Source organism: Thermobia domestica, chromosome 17, assembly GCF_964235325.1.
Source record: "Thermobia domestica chromosome 17, izTheDome1.hap1.1, whole genome shotgun sequence".
In the NCBI taxonomy this organism is placed as follows: domain Eukaryota; kingdom Metazoa; phylum Arthropoda; class Insecta; order Zygentoma; family Lepismatidae; genus Thermobia; species Thermobia domestica.
The window spans coordinates 170,199,737-170,218,437 of NC_137470.1; the positions used below are offsets into that span (position 1 = coordinate 170,199,737).

The 18,701-nt window shown below is 36.1% G+C and overlaps 1 protein-coding gene across 1 annotated transcript; it reads right to left on the minus strand.

Moving 5' to 3' along the window:
* Window positions 1-2,675: 2,675 nt before the first annotated feature.
* On the minus strand, window positions 2,676-13,084 carry LOC145674234 (uncharacterized). Its single transcript, XM_081744071.1, has 3 exons — window positions 12,856-13,084; window positions 9,940-10,457; window positions 2,676-2,943 (listed from the first exon to the last, which is right to left on the minus strand). The coding sequence occupies exons 1-3, from the start codon at window positions 12,964-12,966 to the stop codon at window positions 2,676-2,678; spliced, it is 897 nt and encodes a 298-aa protein (XP_081600197.1). The 5' UTR covers window positions 12,967-13,084.
* Between the last annotated feature and the right edge of the window lie 5,617 nt (window positions 13,085-18,701).

Sequence of the window (18,701 nt, forward strand, 5' to 3'; positions counted from 1 at the left end):
CACCTCTCGTTTTTATGTATGTTTCCTTCTCTTTTCAATGACCTTGAAGATTGCTACTATTAATATTAATAATTTACATAGTAGTACCAAGCTCTTCTCGCTGCGTGACTTTTTACTAGAAGCTCATATTGATATCGCGTTATTGCAAGAAGTTGGGCTGGAAGTGTTAGGCCTTGGTCCTAATTTTACTGTTTACAATAATTTTACTGTCACTGGCACTGGAACGGCAATTGTTGCTCAGCATCATTTTCATTTCTCCCCATATTACTACACCCAACTGGCCGTATTATCAGTGGTAGGCTCGGTAATATTCACCTTCTAAATCTGTATGCTCCTAGTGGCTCTCAGGCACGTGTGGATCGTAACAATTTCTATGCCTCTGATGAAGCTTCCTGTATTCTCCCCAACAGTGACATGGTTTTTCTTGCTGATGATTTTAACTGTGTTTTAAATCCTGAAGACCAGTCTCCCGGGTTTAACTATAGTCCGACCCTGCAGGAGCTAACACAAGGTCTTCATCTCCAAGAGAGCTGGCTGTCTACTTCTCCACCTCGGCAGGCCTTTACTTATGTCAGCCGTAATAGTGCTTCTCGCATTGACCGCATGTATATGTGTCCCATGCTGATCCGAAACATATTTGACGCTGAAATTGTACCTACCACATTTTCTGATCATTGTGCTTATATTGTTACCCTGCGTATACCTGATGTCAAGGTTGAACGAGGGCCTGGTTATTGGCATTTTAATACTTCTCTTCTTGAGGATAATGAATTTTGCGAATCTTTTACAACCAAGTGGGCGAAGTCTTTAACCCAGCAGAGACATTTTCGGACTGTTTCTGACTGGTGGTATCAATATCTCAAACCACGTGTTGCCAGCTTTTGTCGCTGGTATTGTGCTGAGCGAGAGCGTGATCACCGAACTCTCTTCCACTTCTACTATCGTTGTTTGGCTGATGCTAAAAGTGCTGTTCCCCATAACCCTTCTGATTTACCTCTCATGAATCAGTATCAAGCTAAACTGTTGTGTCTGAGCCGCCGTCGAATGGAAGGAACGAAAATCCGCAGCAAGTCTACAGTCATCGACCCTCAAGAAGAACCGTCGCTCTACCATGTCTTGGCAGAATATAAACGAGGTACACGCAAATATCGTCGGCGGCAATTCAAAACCTGCTATGTGCATTTTGCAGGAGAAGCGAAAAACAGTATCCTGGTTAGATTTTTCGCTTTATAAAAGTGATGTTATAAGTAATATTTGATGCTGCACGTAACTTGATAGCTTCTCAAGTAACTTGAGAAGATATCAAGTTACGTGCAGCATCAAATATTACTTATAACATCACTTTTATAAAGCGAAAAATCTAACCAGGATACTGTTTTTCGCTTCTCCTGCAAAATGCACATAGCAGGTTTTGAATTGCCGCCGACGATATATTCAGAATATCAAGGATGACGAAGGTAACACCCATCATACTTTTGCAGGTATTAAGCGGACTTTTTACACCTATTATTCTAGTTTATATGGCACATCGGACACCGTTGACATACCATTTTCCTTCCTAGATCGCCTCCCATGTGTGGTCGATCCACGAGAAGCGCAATCACTGGAAACTCCATTCACCAAAGAAGAGGTGCAAACAGCAATTATGAGTGCTTCGTCTGGAAAATCTCCTGGAATTGATGGCCTTCCAGCTGAGTGGTACAAACGTTTCTTTCCGCTTATTGGCGATACCTTAACTGCTATGGTGAACGAACATTTTGCTCCTGCTGCACGGTCCCCGTATAAAGCGGCTGGCGTGGCTATCTTTTTACCGAAGCAATCACATCCTACTACCGTTTCCCATTACAGGCCAATCACCTTGCTGAACTTTGATTACAAGATTCTCGCTCGCTGCCTGAACAACCGCTTACGCTCCTATTTAGCCAAGTTAATGGGTCCTCACCAATATGCGTGTGTAGAAAACAATAAGATCTACCATCTTTTACTGTGCATTCGTGACGTTATTGCTACCCTTGAAGACTCTTCTGCCTGTCATGCTCTCCTGTCACTTGATTTCCACCAAGCCTTTGACCGCGTCCGTCATGATTAATTTTGGCGTGTACTCTCCACCTTAGGTCTCGGGTAGCAGTTCATTCGCTGGATTCGTATATTGTACGACAATGGTCAAAGTAAACTTAAAATCAATGGATTTCTCACTGAGCCTGTGCATATCAAACGAAGTGTGCGTCAAGGGTGCCCATTGAGTATGAGCTTGTTTGCCATTTCTCTTTGCCCTCTTCTTTATAGTATTAACGATCGTCTCTCCGGCCTTTCCCTCCACGGTCATACCTTACGAGTCTGCAGTTACGCTGATGATGTGACAGTTTTCATCCACTATTCCAGTGATATTCGCACCCTTGATACCTGTTTGATGGAATACACCGCCTTATCTGGCGCTCAGATAAATCAGTCGAAAACTAAGCTTTTGGTTCTTGGCACACACGCTTTTTCTGAGTATCCCACTATCACTAACGTTGTTCCTCAGTTAAAAATCTTGGGCATCACATTTTCCTCTACCATTATTGAAACAGTCCATGCGAACTATAACTTACTCGTAACCAGTATCCGGCATGTTCTCCAGTCACATCGATCACGCTATTTTTTTGTCTCGGATATACTTTCTCAATACTTATGCTCTATCCAAACTGTGGTATGTGTGCCAGCTGCTTCCTATGCCCAGTGATATTGCTCAACGCATTACGAGTGTTGTTAATTGGTTTCTTTGGCATGGTCACATCTTTAGGGTTAAGTATCCTTCCACATGTCTCTCGCCAAAAGCCGGTGGTCTCAACCTTATCCACGTCGGCCTCAAAGCTCGGGCTATGTTTCTGCTTCGATGCTTCCACAGCCTCACAACCAGCCTTACGGGAATCAGCCATACCCTTCTTTCTTACTGTCTTGACACTGTTTCATATACATTTCCACTTAATATCTGCTATATTCCTGATGTTTATTGGTATTATAGTGATGTTATTTGTTTCTATGCGTATATGTCTGCAGCTCTAACTGCTGCGTTCCCTAGTTCAGTGAAGGACTTGTATCAGTATTTACTTCGCCAACTTTCTCTCCCTCCTCATCGCCTCTACGAAAAGCACCCCGCACGACAATGGACGAGAGTATGGAGTAATATCTTTGCCTCTCACCTTTCTGGACCGACAATATCGAGTTGGTACGCTGTGGTGAACGACCTTCTGGACACTCGTGCTAAACGGCATCGCTTACATTTCAGTGACAGTGCCCTTTGTATCAAGTGTGGTCGTGTCGATGATTTGGAACATCGATTAATAATCTGTTGTAATACAGTTCAAATTTGGGCAAAGTTTCAACGAATGATCAGTACTATTTGCCGTACAGTGCCAGGTTCTGTTACCAGTGATATCGTCTTATTTCCTGATTTCCGTCTCTTTCCCAGTGCTAAACACAACTCAGTGCTGTGGTTAATATCGAGTACTGTTCATTATATCCTTACTCCTGAGTTACGCCGTATCACTGAATACCAGGATAGTAGTAGAAAACGGATCGATCTGGCTCAGTATTGGCCATCATTGGCCAGCTCAGGAGCCCCTGGGAAATTGAGCACCTTACACCCTGAACCCACTGTCTTTTACGACCTCCATTTTAGGGGTGTATTTGTTCCCTTTTATGAGCACTTTTTAGGGGGTGTACTCATTCTCTTTTATGAGTATATTTTAGGGGTGCACTCGTTCCCTTTTATGATCACTTTTTCAACCCCTATTTGAACTATGTACACATAGCATAGCAGATAATACATAAGACTACATAACACATAGACGATTAGATAAGAGAAGAATATGAAACATACAAGGGGTGTATTCGTTCTCTTTTATGATTACTTTTTCAACCCCTAGCAGAGACTACGAACACACAGCAGAACAGAGAATACATAAGACTACGAAACATTGCAGAGGTGTATTCATTCTCTTTTATGAGCATATTTTCCAAACCCTATTTCAACATGACAGAGACTATGAAACATGGCGGACATAGCACAGGGGGTGTATTCGTTCCAACATAGCAAAAAATTATTTTTACCTGAGTCTTATAGTTTATGTGGGATACGCCCTTTCTATAACAATTATAACCGATTTGGGTGAAACTCGGTATATGGGGGTTTTCGGACATGCTGATTACAAATATCATTTCTATTTTTCCCTAGGTCTTATAGTTTATGTGGGATACGCCCTTTGTATGACACTTAAAACCCAGTCACTCGTAAACGAAGCAACATACTGAGGAAGTGTTTCCACATTTAGCAAGAGGTCAACAGGTACTACATGTCTCAAAATTAGTGGCCATCGAGGTTAAAGGTCAAAATACTTAAAACCTAATAACTCGAAAACGGAGCCAAATATTGAGGTGGTGTTTCCACATTTAGTAATAGGTCATCAACTACTACAAGTTCCAAAATAATGACCATCGAGGTCAAAGGTCAAAATACTTAAAACCTAATAACACGAAAACGGATCCACATATTGAATTGGTTTTTCCACATTTAGTAATTGGTCATCAACTACTACAAGTTCCAAAATAATGACCATCGAGGTCAAAGGTCAAAATACCTAAAACCTAATAACACGAAAACGAAGCAACGTATTGAGGTGCTGTTTCAAAATCTGGTAATAGGTCATCAACTAGTACATGTTATAAAAGTACTGACCATCGAGGTGAAAGGTCAAAATACTTAAAACCTAATAACTCGAAAATGTAGCCAAATATTGAGATGCTGTTTCCACATTTAGTAATAGGTCATCAACTACTTCAAGTTCCAAAAATAATGACCATCGAGGTCAAAATTTCAAATAACTCGTAACAGAGCAACGGATAAATTTTTGTGATCTATTCAATTTTGTATCAAGCAGAAAAAGTGAGTGTCTTATTTACTTTTCTATTAATGAAAAAGAAATCAAAGAAACATAATTGTAACTAGCTCAATATTTTTGGACTACTCAAATAAAACGCAAAAATTAATTTGGATGGACTAACAAGAAAGAAAGCAAAGATATGCCATATTAACTAGCTTAGAATTTTATATCATCTTGTACTATTTAAATAAACGAAGAGATAAATTTAAGTGATCTATTTAATTTTGTACCCAAGGAGAAATACCCTTTTAACTAGCTCAGAATTTATAAAAAAGCGAAGAAGGTCCATTTGAACTATTTAAATAAACGAAGGAATATATTTGAGTGGTCTATTCAATTTTATACCAATGAGAAATGCCATTTTTATTTAGCTTAGAATTTCTAGTTCATGTTGTATTATTTAAACAAAACGAAGGACGAGAGAGAAACCAAAGATATAAAATTCTCATCTAGTTAAAATGGCATATAATCTTGAACGATTTAGGCAAAAAAGAGATAAATTTGAGTGACCTATTTAAAATTGTACCAACGAGAAATGCTATTTTAACTAGCTGAGAATTTTATATCATTTTGTAGTACTCAAATAAAGGAAGGAATAAATTTGTACGAACCTAAGAAAAGCGAAAAAGGTCCATTTTAACTATCTCAGACTTTTATACCATTTTGTACTACTCCAATAAACGAAGGAATAAATTTGAATGAAATATTCAGTTTTGTACCAACTAGAAAAAAAAAGACCGAAGGAGGACCATGTTAACTATTTAAATAAACAGGAATAAATTTGTACACCGAGGAAAAGCAAAGAAATAGCATTTTAATGCAATTGAAATGAACGAAGGAATACATTTGGATAGAGTATTTAGTTTTGTACCAACCAGAAAAATGAAGTGAAGAATGAATAAAATTTGGGCGGTCTATTCTTTTTTGTATCTATTGGAAAAGTGAAGAAGAGCCACCTCAACTATCTTAGAATTTTATATCGTTATGTACTGTTTAAACAAACGGAAAATGACAATTTTAACTAGCTTATAATTTATGTACCTTTTGTCTACTGAAATGTTTTATTTTTGTATCAATCATGAAAAACCGAAGAAGAATCCTTTTAACAAGTTCATTATTTATGTATTTTTTGTGCTATTCAAGTGAAGGAAAGAAATAATTTGTGTCCTCAACTTTTTATACTAACGAGAAAAATGAAAGTTCAATTTAACTAGATGACTCGGAAACGGAGCCACATATTGAGATGGTTTTTCCACATTTAGTAATTGGTCATCAACCACTGTAAGTTCCAAAAATAATTGTCATCGAGGTCAAAGGTCAAAATACTTAAAACATAATAACTCGAAAACGAAGCAACGTATTGAGGTGCTGTTTCCAAATCTAGTAATAGGTCATCAACTACTACAAGTTCCATCGAGGTCAGAAGGTCAAATAACTCGTAAGAGAGCAACGGGTAAATTTATGTGATCTATTCAATTTTCTAACAAGGACTATAATGGATCTATAATGGACTAACAAGAAAGAAAGCAAAGATATGCTATATTAACTAGGATAGAATTTTATATTGGTTCAGAATTCTATACTTTTTTGTGCTATTTAAACAAACAAAGGAATAATTTTATACTAACCAGAAAAGCGAAGAACTTTCATTTTAACTAACTCAAAATTTTGTATCATTTTGTAATACTCAAATAAAGGATGGAGTATTCACTTTTGTAGCAAGCAGAAAAAGGAAAGAACTAACATTTTGTACTAATCAAATAAGCGAAGGAATAAATTTGGGTGGTCTATTTAGTTTTGTACCAACCAGAGAAATACAGAAGAAGGTCCATTCTTTAACTAACTCAAACAAACGAAAGAATGAATTTGAATTGCTTAAGCAAAGAAGGTCAATGGTAACTAGCTCAGTAATTTGTACCTTTTTGTGCTATTAAAATAAACGAAAGGTTAAATTTGAGTGACCTATTCAATTTTGTATCAAGTAGAAATAATTGAAGAATGAATAAATTTTGTATGCTTCTTTACTATATAAACAAAGGAATAAATTTCTACTAACCAGAAAGGACCATTTTAACTGGCTCAGAAGTTCCAATACCATTTTGTACTATTTAAACAAACGAAGGTATATCTTTTTAAATTTGTACCAAACAGAAAAAAGCTACACAAGTAAACAAAAGAATCAATTTCTACTAACCAGAAAAAGCGAAGAAATGCCATTTTTAACTAGCTCAGAATTTCTAGACCATATTGTACCATTTAAACAAGCGAAGGGAAAATTTGAGTGGTTATTCAATTTTGTAGCAACAAGGACCATTTTAACTAACTCAGAATTTTATATAAATTTTGTAATACTCAAATAAACGAAGAAATAATTTTGGATGGAGTATTTAGTTTTGTGCCAAGCAGAAAAAGGAATTAACCAAGTAAACAACGGAATGAATTTGTACTGACCAGAAAAGGCGAAGAAGGATTTCTTATTTTGTGCTACTCAAATAATGGAAGGAATAAATTTGAATGGTCTATTTTATTTTTGTACAAATCAGAAGAAAAACAAAGAAAGTTCATTTTAACAAGCTCAGCATTTTATACCTTTTGTGCCATTTAAAGTCCTAAGGTACTCACAGAACAATTTTTATAGAGGGGCGAGTCTAAAGTCCAAAGTTTCCCGATCACTAACAGCATATTTGAATGTAAGATTTAACCAACCAGAACTGTCATTGGTTACAGACGAAGAGAGTTGCATCATAATTGTGTAGAACAGACTCCTACAGTGTATTGAGCGCAAATCTGTTCACCTTTCTACGGAAAAACAAAGACGGTTTATTTTAACAAGATGAGCATTTTATACCTTTTTGTGCTATTTAAAGAAATGAATATATATATACGGATGTCCTATTTCCTTTTGTAGCAACGAGAAAACAAAAAGCAAAGAAGGATCATTTTTAACTGGCTTAGAATTTTATACTTTTTTGTAATATTTAAACGAACGATGGTATAAACTTGTACCAAGCAGAAGCAAAGAAATGCCATTTAATTAACTAATAATTTTTGTGCTACACAAATAAACAACGGTATCAATATGTACTAACAAGAAAAAGCGAAGAAATGCCATTTTTAACTAGCTCAGAATTTCTAGACCATGTTGTAAAACTTAAATAAACGAAAGGATAAATTTGAGTGGTCTATTCAATTTTGTACCAACAACAAATGTCATTTTTAACTAGCTCAGAATTTCTTGACCATGTTGTACTACTTAAATAAACGAAGGGATAAATTTGAGTGGTCCATTCAATTTTGTACCAACGACAAATGTCATTTTTAACTAGCTCAGAATTTCTAGACCATGTTGTACTATTTAAAAAACAAAGGAAGCGAATAAGTTTAATTTTGTAGTATTCAAAAAACGAAGGAATAAATTTGTTGACATATTTAGTTTTATAGCCAGCAGAAAAAGGAAGGAAACAACATTTCGTAGTAATCAAATAAACGAAGGAATAAATTTGGTTGAGTTGAGTTGATTTTAGTTTAGCGTCCATTTCAGCAGCGAGGCTATATGAGACGTGGACCTACTGATTAACGTGGAATCCGAACCACATGAGCTCCCGCCGGGAATCGAACGGAATAAATTTGGGTAGTGTATTTTGTTTTTGTATGAATCAGAAGAAAATCAAAGAAGGTTTATTTTAACTAGCTCACCATTTTACACCATTTTGTACTACTTAAATAAACGAAACAATAAATCTGAGTGATCTATTCAATTTTGTAGCAATTAGAAGAAAAGCAAAATAAACTAAGAAATATATATTTTGTGGTACTATTTTGTATATTCTTGTGTCACCCAGAGAAAGGGTAACTTTAAAGTAGCATTGCCTTTCCGTCACGTAAAAAATGTACTATATAAGGAGCCTTAAAATAACACTAAAATAATGTCAATAGCCGTTTGCCATCCACGGTGCCCTATGCTATAAGTAGACTTCGGAATTTTAGGCACCAAAAAGTTTAATTTTAGGCGCCTAAAATAGGTACTAAAAATAGGAAAATAGGCGCTAAAAATTAAAAATAGGCTCTAAAAATAATAGTATAAATTATTACATACCCCTTTTTATTAACATCTTTTGTTTTCAGTGAATCAGGTGATTCATTCAGTACACAACTTGCTCATTCGTAATTTTGGAAACAGTAAATTACCAACAGTTTCTCAAAGTTTTCGACTGTCAATCTCTCTCTTTTGTCTGTAAGGATCATCTTTGCTGCCGAAAACGATCTTTCCACTGAGACAGATGTTACAGGAGCATACTTAAATTTCGATACATTTTTCATTTCCACTTCGTCGGGGATGGTTTCATCCTCTCCCATCAAAACTTTCCCTATACGAACCAACACAAGAAATCCCTCATTCTTCTTCACTACACTTTCCCACTTACACTGCACTTTTTCCCCAACTTTCCCCGTAGCACTTTGGATTTTCTTTTCGGCTTCGTTAACTACTGACACCTGTTCACTAAGTGGCTTTCCCGTAGCTTCCAACTTAGTGATCGTCGTAGGTAAGAATGAAAAATTTGACTTGATATATACAAGATCTCTTTTGAGAATGGGATCTTTGAAAAGTTCCTTCAAAACTGAAACACTTGCAATGTTTTCCACACCAGGAAGTTCGCCAACAACACCAGCAATAGCGTCCAAGTTCTCTGCGTAATACAAAGCTGCTTCAAGCCATGTTCCCCAGCGCGTTAGGACAGGTTGTGGAGGAAGAGAAATGCCAGGCAGTTTTTCTTTAAAGACAGCGATTCTCGATGGGGCTTTGCAAAAAGTTTTTTTCATGTTAGAAATGAGGGCATTGACTTGAGGAAATTCGTTCCTGATTGTTTCAGAAATTCTATGAAAAGCATGTGCTACACAGGTAACATGGATGAGGTTGGGGTAGAAAGGTTTTAGGTTCTTAAACGCAGCAATCATGTAAGAAGCTGCATCTGTGCAAAGAAGAAGAATTTTAGAATCATCCACACCACTAGGATACAGAAGTTGCAAACTTTTGTTCACGGTGTAAGCAATTGTCTGGGCACTCACTTTCTTAATTTCCTTGCTACTTAACAAGTGAGGAGTTGAAGGTCCATCTTCATCAAGTTTTCCTACAACAACATTCACTATGTATCTATTGCATGCATCAGTAGTCTCATCGACGCCTACCCAAATGCTGGAATCGCCAATATCCTTTCTGATTGTATCAAGTGTATTGTTGTATTCAGAATCCAAACACGTTTTCCTGAGTGTTGACTCACACGGTATCGATTGCTGGCACCACTTCTGTAAAAACTGTCGGAATGTTTCATTTTGAAGTGTGTTCCATGGGATGTTGGCAGCGACAAGGGCTCTAGCAAGATCCGCATTAAATGTGTTCGCAGTTCCAGATTCAGATCCAGATCCAAAAGGCTGAGTTAACTGTGTCTGTTTCTGTTGTTTCTTCGCTTTAGATTTGGCAAGATGTCCAGCACCATCAATGTGTTGCTTTAAGTGGCACTTCTTTTCCTGAGAAACCTTAAAAAAAAAAAAAAACGCTTAGAAATATATTTTCAAATGCTTCTTACAAAACTAGTGAAGATGGTGGCGTTTTAACTTTAATTTCGGTTTCAAATTCTCTAATTTTCTTCGTGTACATTGCGACTAGTATTTTCAAACGGGTCAGTTCGGGTCAGCTTATTGTTGGACACCCTCAGTAACGGGTCGGGTCAGGTCAGCCTAACTCGGGTCACGAGTCTGGTATCGTTAGACCAACTCAGTTCACCAGTCGGGTCGGGTCAAACTATCTCGGGTGACCCGACTCGACCGGTGAACTGAGTTGGTCTAACGCTACCCGACCCGTGACCCGAGTTAGGCTGACCTGACCCGACCCGTTACTCGAGGGTGTCCAACCAAAAGTCGACCCGAACTGACCCGATTGAGAGCACTAATTGCGACAACTACCATCACTGTTTGCTTGCCTTTCTGGTCGTAATGTGCTTTTTTTTTTTTAATCGGTGAACGTTACATTATTGATTTAAAGTTGACAAAAAGGCAAACTTGTTGGTCTACCTCGTTAAAGACCAATATACCCCAGTCCCATTTCGAATCAGAACAGATCAAATAAAAGACTAATCGATGAGCATTTTACTTCAGAATAATCCCCAATTTACAGACAGAAGCAATAAAATTGTATATCAATATCTGAGAAATAATATTTAATTTTAAGCACTGTAACTAATTTAATTTTAAGCACTATATTTTATTTAATTTCGAATGCTGACACACTCCAACTTGGCAAAAATTAAAACATAATTTGGCAATATTTTGTTTGAGATTTGGATGCCAAAATAATTGCATGAAAAATTTCAAAATATCGTCCCTTTAAAATTTTCTTTAAAACTGTAATTTACAAAATTTTTAACTGATTTGAACCAAATTTTCCCCAAAATATGATTAAAATGTTTCAGTGTGAAAATCAGTGACCTGTCAAAAATTTAAAATAAGGGCCGTTTTAAAATTTCAAAAATTCAAAATTTTTGCAACTATCAACTGACAGAAACCAAAGTTAGAACGAAAATAAAGTATTAGCAATGCCTTAGTTGAGCGTGAACATCAGCATGATACAATAAATAAAATTGGCGTTTTTTAATTTTTTTTTTTTGGAAATTAGTTGTCTCTTGCGGCCCTGCGACAAAAGGTGTATGGATATTCTTCATCAGGAGAGAGAGAGAGAGAGAGCAATCGATTAGAATTCCTTTTTTTTTTTTTTTTTGGCTTTGGGGAGAGAACATCAGAGACAAATTCTTCCTTTCTTAAGATCTGTCCTAAAATAAAATTATCCGCAATTGTAATTCTTGTTAGACGAGTGTCAGACTGTTCTTTTCTTGCCCCTGTGTGGAATTTATTTGTCTGTAACTATGGATGGAAATCAATAGCATCTTAAGACAATAGACAGTAGCACCTCGAGCAAAATTGATAAATAAAAAAACAAAGAGACAAACAAGTTTCTGCTTCGTAAAACAAGTTCTGAGACAATCTATGAACCTCAAACGCCGTTATTTAACTATTAACAGATCTTTTCTTTCTTTTTCGAGAAAAATAACAAAAAAAAAAAATGGCCTTTAAACATTTTTCCTATCTTTTATGCTTTTCAAGATATTGACATTTCTAGTTTTTCTTTCAAACTGAAATCCTCGTTTTTAGATATTTTCGGGATGAAAGGATATATCCAGTTTCCTTAACTTTTTAAAGATAATCAATATTGGCATTGCACATTTCTTCTTTCAAACTTTTGGAACTGTTGGCATTTAAAAAAAATTGAATCCCGCCTTTCTTAACTTCTTTCGTATTTTTTTTTTCTTTTGAAAAACGAGATAGCAAAAATATGTTTTCTTAAGCTCCAGAAACTGTCGAGTAATTGCTGGCATTAAACATTTTTCTCCGAAAAGAGGACCCCTTTTGGAGTTACTGACACAATATGTCAACTTTAACTTACATTGTTTTTAACCTTTACCGCTTTTTTTCGGGGGGGGGAGTCCTTCGGAAAGAACCGAGAATGCCATGTCCGCTTTTCTCAAGATCCCCGAGAATCCCTAAAACTGTTGAATGTGTAAGTCTAGACACTTTCTTCCATTAGCACTTTCAAAACCATCGTTCATATATTTCATTTAAGCAGGCTGCTAGAAGTCTTTACATTTTAAAGATTTTCCTGTGTTACAGGATTATTTTTATGTTTTTTCTTAACTGATCTAAATTCCATGTAAATTAGATTTTCACGAGTTCAGCAGCTCAGTAACGTTGTCTCTTAAAATAGTTAACCTCCCATTGATAAAGGTTTTACTTTAGCTAGCTATACAGAAACAAGGAGGGGGGGGGGTGTACAATTGATTTAATTAAATTTATAAATTCTGTAAATAAAAATAGCTTTTCTTACCTGCTTGCTGCACAATGGACAAAAGATTATTCTTCCATCGTATGTTAGATCTGGAAATTCTTGCAACCACTGGCGAATCAAGGTACTTTTTGAAGACTTCTCCTTTGGCATTGTTGCGTATGATACAAAACTTCTTTTTAAGAATCCTCAAGATCTGTGACTGGGCTGTAAGCCGTTGAGTCCAATTGTTCATGCGTTGTAGAGACGATGTATCGTTCTTGAACTACGTGTTTAAGATAAATCACTGCACTGACCCGAAAATGATACATGGATGGATACTCCAGTCAACTGAACCGCGTCACTTCATGAATCGTTTCTGTTCGTGGACTTTGGTTTTTCCCAAATATTGAAAGCGAAGACCCGAAGAGATTCTTGCTTCAATAGAGCTGTGTGTTGATTTGTGAATGTGTGTGTGTAAACTATTGTCCAAATTCCAGAGAGCTGAACGGATCACAGAAGAGCTGAAGTGAGCCGCTACAGAAGAGAAAAGGTGGAATAGTTCCAAGAATGCAGAACGGCAGGGAGGGGAATATTGGTTACTGCGATATGCACTTAGCAATAGCTTTGGTTTTGCCCCTGGGGAAAGAGAGACAGACAGAAAGAGATAGAGATCTTTCAGTACAGTGTCTGCAGGATGCAAAGGGATGGTTTGTCTTTGTCTTTCACAAATGGGCTTGACCTTGAGCAGAAATAGCTCAACTTTTAGAAACAATTTTTTACATACAACCACCCTCTGCGTTTCACTTCTTCATACGAGTTAGACTAAAATTAGCCTCGACAAACACACTCACTCTGCCTTCAGATTTGTCAATTAAATTTCACTCAACACTAAAAAAAAAGTTTATTTAAAAAATACAGGAATTTTGTATTTTTTGCAGTTTTAGGCATTTTTAGGCCAAAACGGCCAAAATAGGCGCTAAACTCCATTTTAGGCATTTTTAGGGCACTTATAAAGTGTTTTAATAGGCTTAATTCCTCATGATTCGTAAAGATCCGAAGTATTTTTTACTTCCTATAAAGGGAACAAAATAGGCATTTGCCTTAAAATCCGAAGTCTAGCTATAAGAAACAGGTTTGCGCTCAATACACTGTACCTTAGGACCCTCACTATACTAGCAATACAAATGTTAGGTAACTTTTTCGTACTTTTCTTTTTTATTCTATTTAAAGTGCATTAATATTGAGAAGCTTAAACATCTGCATCAACAGAAAGAATAATTCAGCACTTTTCTATAGATGGTGTGCAACATGGAACATTGAAGACTGTTCTTTTCCTTGGTGAGCTGATTTTTACTTTGATATGATCTCTTCTGCCTTTTCCTCTATCACCAAAATGGCCAAGCATGCTGTTTCTTCTTTCTTTATTAATTGCAATGATTCGTTGTCATTCATCCCTTAATAACGTTCATTGCTATGGAGTCCTTTCTACACAATTATGACGGAACTCTCTTCGTCTGTAACCAATGGCAATTCTGGTTGGTTAAATCTTACATTCAAATATGCTTTTACTGATCGGGAAACTTTGGACTTTAGACTCGCCCCTCGATAAAAATTGTTCCGTGAGCACCTTTAAACCTAATACTAAATTTAAAAACAACACCTCAATACGTTGCTTCGTTTTCGAGTTATTAGGTTTTAAGTATTTTGACCTTTGACCTCGATGACCATTATTTTTGGAACTTGCAGTGGTTGATGACCAATTACTAAACGTGGAGAAACCATCTCAATATGTGGCTCCGTTTCCGAGTCAACTAGTTAAATTGAACTTTCATTTTTTCTCGTTAGTAAAAAAGTTGAGGACACAAATTATTTCTTTCCTTCACTTAATAGCACGAAAAATACATAAATTATGAACTTGCTAAATGATTCCTCATTCTTCACTTCTTTTTTCTGGTTGGTACAAAACTAAATACTCTATCCAAATGTATTCCTTCGTTCATTTGAATTGCATTAAAATGCTATTTCTTTGCTTTTCCTCCGCGTACAAATTTATTCCTATGTTTATTTAAATAGTTAACATGGTCATCCTTCGGTCTTTTTTTTCTAGTTGGTACAAAACTGAATAGTTCATTCAAATTTATTCCTTCGTTTATTGGAGTAGTACAAAATAGTATAAAAATCTAAGATAGTTAAAATGGACCTTTTTCGCTTTTCTTAGGTTAGTACAAATTTATTCCTTCATTTATTTGAGTAGTACAAAATGATATAAAATTCTCAGCTAGTTAAAATAGCATTTCTCGTTGGTAAAATTTTAAATAGGTCACTCAAATTTATCTCTTTTTTGCCTAAATCGTTCAAGATTATATGCCATTTTAACTACATGAGAATATTATATCTTTGGTTTCTTTCTCGTCCTTCGTTTAGCTTAAATAATACAACATGCACTAGAAATTCTAAGCTAAATAAAAATGGCATTTCTCATTGGTATAAAATTGCATAGACCTCTCAAATGTATTCCTTCGTTTATTTAAATAGTTCAAATGGATCTTCGCTTTTTTATAAATTCTGAGCTAGTTAAAAGGGTATTCCTCCTCGGGTACAAAATTAAATAGATCACTTAAATTTATCTCTTCGTTTATTTAAATAGTACAAGATGATATAAAATTCTAAGCTAGTTAATATGGCATATCTTTGCTTTCTTTTTTGTTAGACCATCCATGTTTAATTTTTGCGTTTTATTTGAGTAGCCGAAAAATATTGAGCTAATTAAAATTGTGTTTCTTTGATTTCTTTTTCATTAATATAAAAGTAAATAAGCCACTCAATTTTTCTGCTTGATACAAAATTGAATAAATCCCAAAAATTTATCCGTTGCTCTGTTACGAGTTTTTTTAAACTTTTGACCTCGATGGTCATTATTTTTGGAACTTGTAGTAGTTGACGATCTATTACTAAATGTGGAAACACAATCTCAATATTTGGCTGCGTTTTCGAGTTATTAGGTTTTAAGTATTTTGCTTGACCTCGATGGTCATTACTTTTTAACATGTACTAATTGATGACTTATTACTAGATTTGGAAACAGCACCTCAATACGTTGCTTCGTTTTCGTGTTATTAGGTTTTAGGTATTTTGACCTTTGACCTCGATGGTCATTATTTTGGAACTTGTAGTAGTTGATGACCAATTACTAAATGTGGAAAAACCACCTCAATATGTGGATCCGTTTTCGTGTTATTAGGTTTTAGGTATTTTGACCTTTGACCTCGATGGTCATTATTTTGGAACTTGTAGTAGTTGATGACCAATTACTAAATGTGGAAACAGCACCTCAATATGTGGCTCCGTTTTCGTGTTATTAGAGTTTAAATATTTGACCTTTGACCTCGATGGTCATTATTTTGGAACTTGTAGTAGTTGATGACCAGTTACTAAATGTGGAAACATCATCTCTATATGTGGATCCGTTTTCGTGTTATTAGGTTTTAAGTATTTTGACCTTTGACCTCGATGGCCACTAATTTCGAGAAATGTAGTACCTGTTGACCTCTTGCTAAATGTGGAATCACCACATCAGTATGTGTATCCATTTTCGAGTTATTAGGTTTTAAGTATTTTGACCTTTGACCTAGATGGTCATTATTTTTGGAACTTGTAGTAGTTGATGACCAATTACTAAATGTGGAAACAGCATCTCAATATTTGGTTCCGTTTTCGAGTTATTAGGTTTTAAGTATTTTGACCTTTGACCTCGATGGTCAGTACTTTTTTAGCATGTACTAGTTCATGACCTATTACTAGATTTGAAAACAGCACCTCAATACGTTGCTTCGTTTTCGTGTTATTAGGTTTTAAGTATTTTGACCTTTGACCTCGATGGTTATTATTTTGGAACTTGTAGTAGTTGATGATTAATTACTAAATGTGGAATAACCAATTCAATATGAGGATCCGTTTTCGTGTTATTAGGTTTTAAGTATTTTGACCTTTGACCTCGATGGCCACTAATTTTGAGACATGTAGTACCTGTTGACCTTTGCTAAATGTGGAAACACTTCCTCAGTATGTGGATATCTTTTTTCGAGTTATTAGGTTTTTAGTATTTTGACCTTTGACCTCGATGGCCACTAATTTTGAGACATGTAGTACCTGATGACCTCTTGCTAAATGTGGAAACACTTCCTCAGTATGTGGATCTATTTTCGAGTTACAGTTTTAGTCCAAATCGGTTAAAATTGTTATAGAAAGGGCGTATCCCACATAAACTATAAGACTCAGGTAAAAATAATTTTTTGCTATGTTGGAACGAGTACACCCCCTTTGCTATGTCCGTAGCCTATGTGGGAAATAGGGGTTAAAAAGGAAACAAGTACATCCCCCATTATTTTCTAGTTTTTGCTGTGTTCGAATAGGGGTTGGAAACGATGTTCATAAAAGAGAATGAGTCCACCCTTAAAATGGACTATGTTTAAATAGAGGTGGTCTTCCCTATGTTTCGTAGTCTCTGTGTGATTTCTGTTATGGTAAAATAAGGGTTCAAAAATGAGCCATACTCTTTTATTAGCTGTGCTATGTATTATCTGCTCTGCTGTGTGTTCATAGTCTCAGTGTAATTTCTGCTATGTTCAATTAGGGGTGGAGAAAATGAATACACCCCCTGTGCTATGTCCGCCATGTTTCGTAGTCTCTGTCATGTTGAAATAGGGGTTGGAAAATATGCTCATAAAAGAGAATGAATACACCCTTGTGTGTTACGTACTCTTATGCTCTGCTGTGTGTTCATAGTCTCAGTGTAATTTCTGTTATCTTAAAATAAGGGTTGGAAAATATGCCATGTTCTTTTATTAGCTGTGCTATGTATTATCTGTTCTGCTGTGTGTTACGTAGTGTTATGTGTTATCTTCTCTTGTATGTGTTCGTAATCTTATGTGTTATCTCCTATGTTAAAATAGGGGTTGAAAAATATGCTCATAAAAGAGAACGAGTACACCCTTGTTATGTTATGTACTCTTATGTGTTATCTGTTCTGCTGTGTGTTACGTAGTCTCAGTGTAATTTCTGAAATAAACCATGTTCTTTTATTAGCTGTGCTATGTAATTTCTGCTATGTTAAAATAGGGGTTGAAAAAGGGAACGAGTTCACCCCTTAAAATGTGCTCATAAAAGAGAACGAGTTCACCCCTGAAAGAGTGTTCATAAAAGGGAACGAGTTCAATTTGCTCTTCTGTATGTTCGTTATGTTACGTAGTCTGATGTTCTGCTGTTTGTTCATAGGGGTTGGAAAATATGCTCATAAAAGGGAATGAGTTCACCCCCTAAAATGTGCTCGTAAAAGAGAACGAATACACCCCCTTAAAAGTGCTCATAAAAGGGAACGAATTCACCCCTAAAATGGAGGTCGTAAAAGACCGTGGGCTCACGGTGCACGGTGGTCATTTTCCCAGTGGCTTGTGCGTTGTTAAACGCTGTTCCAGGTCTGGCCCAGATCGATCCATTTTCTACTACTCAGGATTACTTGTATACCAGATATAGACATTTTCCACCAACCAGAAGAAAAACCCTATTTGCACATTTCCTCGATGTAGCTCTTGTTCAAGCTTATAACTAACTACCTCACCTTTCGACGTCTTCCCATTATGTAATCGTGCATTCTGATCTCTGTCACTCTACTAATAGAAAACAATGAACTGTTCTCCGATACTCATGTAATCTGACTGTACTCTATGTTTTATATGTAATTCTACTCCAATAAAGCAAATGAAAAAAAAGTCGGTAGAGCGTTAGGCTTTTAACCTAACGGTCCAGGGTTCGAGTCCCTGTTCGGGCGTGTAGTTTTACAAGTTATTTCACTGGTGGTATTAGCTCCAAAAATTAACTTAAGAAGCAAATACATAAGGATGTAATGT